The sequence below is a fragment of the Nicotiana tabacum genome, chromosome 20, assembly GCF_000715075.1.
Source record: "Nicotiana tabacum cultivar K326 chromosome 20, ASM71507v2, whole genome shotgun sequence".
NCBI lineage: Eukaryota > Viridiplantae > Streptophyta > Magnoliopsida > Solanales > Solanaceae > Nicotiana > Nicotiana tabacum.
The window spans coordinates 8,249,665-8,253,553 of record NC_134099.1 but is presented as its reverse complement, the minus strand read 5'-3'; the positions used below and the strand labels follow the sequence as shown (position 1 = coordinate 8,253,553).

The 3,889-nt window shown below is 38.3% G+C and overlaps 1 protein-coding gene across 1 annotated transcript; it reads left to right on the top strand.

Annotated features, from left to right (window-relative positions):
- The first annotated feature begins 1,348 nt into the window (after positions 1 to 1,348).
- Positions 1,349 to 2,650, top strand: LOC142174219 (uncharacterized). Its single transcript, XM_075240014.1, has one exon. It carries the CDS (start codon positions 1,349 to 1,351, stop codon positions 2,648 to 2,650), a length of 1,302 nt encoding a protein of 433 aa, XP_075096115.1.
- The last annotated feature ends 1,239 nt before the right edge of the window (positions 2,651 to 3,889 follow it).

The following is a 3,889-nucleotide window of genomic DNA, read 5'->3' as shown; positions in this document are numbered from 1 at the left end:
CTAAGCAGTTTGAAAACAATAAGAACAAGGAGGGTACAAGCACTGTAGAGAGACAAGTAGAAGCACAAAGCAACAGTGATAAGGATTTGGTGGCAGTAGACAATGAAGATAATGATCATGTTCAAGTAGCTAACAAGTTTGCAATATTAGAAGGGATGGATGAAGAGGAAGAACCTGTTAATCAATTGGCAATGGTGGCAGCTAATGTAGCAACAAACAGTTTAGCACTTCATAACCAAGCATCTACAAAGCAAAAACCAAAAAATATGGTCAATAATTGGGGAAAGTTAAATCCAGCAGCACAAGCTTTTCATCTTAACTCATCGGGGATTATTTCGACTAATGGTCTAGTCAATGGAAATGAGGCATCAAAAGCAAAAAACGATACCGCACAATGGGTAGAAAGAAGCTTCAAGGATAAAACAGGAGAAGGAATAGTGAAGATCAATAAACCATGCCAGGAAATCCCATCACAAGATACATTAGTGAACAAGGTACTTAATAAAAATCCAAATTCTCAAGCAGAAGAGTCAAAATCGTCTACATTTAAAGAAAGAGTGCAAGAATGTGGAGGCAGGCTATAGGAGGCACAAAAGGAATACGATTCAGAGGAGAAAGAAGTACCACTAGGAGCACAAGCTGATGAGGAACCCAATGAGAATGACAAAGAAGAAGATGAGCAAAGTATAAATGGAGAGATCCATGCCAATGACAACAATACAACTGGTAATTATTTAATAAAGGAAGGATCAAAAAATGTTGAGCACATCAATAATTTTCAGACAGCAGAAGTCACAGAAATTAGTAACTATGAAGGAAGAGGCCCAGAGGTAAATGATCTTGGAGGAACAGAAGATGATCAAATTCAGAAATCACAAGAAGACCCACAAGGACACAACACAACAGAGAAGGAGAAACAACCAAAACAAAAAACAGAAATAGTTAATATTACTGTTACATTGGAGAAAAACCAGTTGCAGCTGTTAAAAAGAGGAGAAGAGAAAGCCTTGGTCCCTAAAAAGAATGCATTTGGAGCTACATCAGGAGGGAAGGAAGACAATGAAGAAGGAGAAGAACCTGGTAAAACAGGATACGACATGGATCAATAATCAACTACCCAACACCTTATGAATGCTGCAAGGAAAGGTGACTTATCACCTACGCAAGTGGAAAAGGCAAAATCAGCAGCAAAAGGTAAGAAGAAGCAACAAAAAGATAATTTTGCAGCACCAAAAGCTGGGGTGCACACAAGGAGAATGCTAACTAAATCCAATAATTAGTGATGAATGCTCTCATTTGGAATATAAGGTCAGTCAACACATAGCAGGCCTTTGAAAGGTTGACAAAAATGCATAGGCAAAATCACTATGATTTTGTAGGATTAATGGAGCCAAAGCAACAAGCAAAAAAACTGGAAAGGTACAGAAACAAGATAGGACTTGCACAGGAAATTTCAAATGTTTCCAACAAGATCTGGGCTTTTATAGATGAGGTATTTGAGGTAACTGTTATGTACAATATGGTGCAACAATTAACACTAAGATTGTTTCATATTGAATCGCATGTGGAGTTTGTCCTAACATTGATATACGCAAAATGTGATGCAATTGAGAGGATAGAATTATGGGATTCATTATATGAAATGGCAAGGGATATGGATGCATCATGGCTTGTAGGAGGTGATTTCAATGTAATATGGGACGAAGAAGAGAAGTTTGGTGGGTTACCTGTGTCATTGAATGAAATTGATGATTTTCGACACTGCATCAACACTTGCAATCTATTCGACCTTGGATTTAAAGGCAACATATTTACATGGTGGAATGGGAGAGCAGAGGAAGACTGTATATTCAAAAGACTAGACGGATGGTTGGCCAATGTTGAGTTCCAACAAACATTTCCAGGAATAGAGGTGCAACATTTGTCAAAGACTGGCTCTGATCATAGTCCAATGTATCTGAAGTGTGATATTGAGACTCCACCTATAAAAAAACCTTTTAAGTTCTTGAATTTTTGGGTGGAACATGCGACTTTTAAAGATGTGGTGAAAGAGAATTGGTCTGCTGATTTCAGTGCAAATCCTTTTATTCTTTTTAATCACAAGTTAAAAAAATTAAAGAAGGCCCTTTCATTGTGGAGTAAGGCTACATTTGGAGATATTTTCCAAAAGATAGCAAGTATGGAAGAGGTAGTGATGGTTCATGAATCAGAATATGAATCAAATCCTACAGGGATGAACAAGGAAAGACTACAAAAGGTTCAGGCAGAATTGATCAAATGTCTGGCACTAGAGGAGAAATATTGGCAACAAAAGGCAGGCATGACTTGGTTCAAGGAAGGGGATAGGAACACTAAGTTCTTCCACGCACAAGTGAGAGGTAGGAGGAAGAGACTTCAACTTAACAGAATTCAGAACAGTGGAGGAACCTGGATTGAAGAAGAACAAGAAATTGCAGAAGAGGCTATCAAATTCTACGAGGAACAATTCACAGAAGCAGCTACTCCTTTATCATTTGATATCATAGAGCATGATCCTAATTGGATTAACACTGAGCAGAATACAGAATTGATTAAGCAACCAATAAAAGAGGAGGTTAAAGTGGCAGTACTTGGACTTAATGGTGATAGTGCTGGGGGCCAGATGGTATGACAGGAAAATTTTATCATTCTTGTTGGGACTTAATAGGGGATGACCTGTACGACATGGTGAGGGCTTTTTTCAATGGTCATGAGCTACCCAAGTGTGTAACACACACAAACCTAGTTCTTCTACCAAAGAAAAAAGAATTTACCACCTTTTCTGATTTAAGACCAATAAGCCTCAGTAATTTTTCTAATAAGGTTATATCAAGGGTGGTACATGAAAGGCTAGTGAAATTTCTCCCAAGTCTGATATCGGAGGAACAGGCAGGTTTTGTTAAGGGAAGGAATATAGTAGAAAACATCCTTCTAACTCAGGAGATAGTGACTGACATTAGACTTAGAACTAAGGCTGGACCTAATGTCATCTTGAAACTAGATATGACCAAAGCTTATGATAGAATATCTTGGCTATTCCTAACCAAGGTACTGAGAAAGATGGGATTCACAGAAAGGTTGATAGGGATTGTCTTTGGATTAGTTTCAAACAATTGGTATTCTATTCTAATAAATGGTCAAGCTCATGGGTTCTTTAAGTCCTCAAGGGGAATAAAACAAGGTGATCATATATCTCCAACTTTGTTTATATTGGCAGCAGAAGCATTATCTAGGGGTGTCAATGCACTACATACTAACCTGTATTTTTGTGGATTTGGGATGCCAAAGTGGAGTCCAAAGATCAATCATTTGGCGTATGCAGATGACATGATTATTTTCTCATCCTCAGATGAAACATCTCTGATGCTGATTATGCAAGTGCTGAAGGCATATGAAAATGCATCTGGGCAGCTTGTTAACAAGACCAAATCAGCTATGTACCTGCATCATTTAACAGACATGGAAGTAGTCAGCAAGGTGGAAAGGATCACAGGCATTCATAGGAATGATTTCCCTATCATATATTTAGGTTGTCCGATATTTTATGCAAGGAGAAAGCTAGAATTCTATCAGCCTCTAATTACTAAGGTAATGGACAAACTGCAATCATGGCAGGGCAAGTTATTATCTGTCGGGGGCAGGGCAGTTCTCATATCCCATGTATTGAAAAGCATGCATATGCATCTACTATCAGTTGTAAACCCTCCAAAGTATGTGATAAATAGGTTGCACAAATTGTTTGCTCAGTTTTTCTGGAGTAGCACTGTAGGAGGAACTAGTAGGCATTGGGCTTCATGGAATACCTTATGCATGCCAGTTGAGGAAGGAGGAATAGGTTTCAGGTCACTGCATGATGTAACAAAGGCATTAT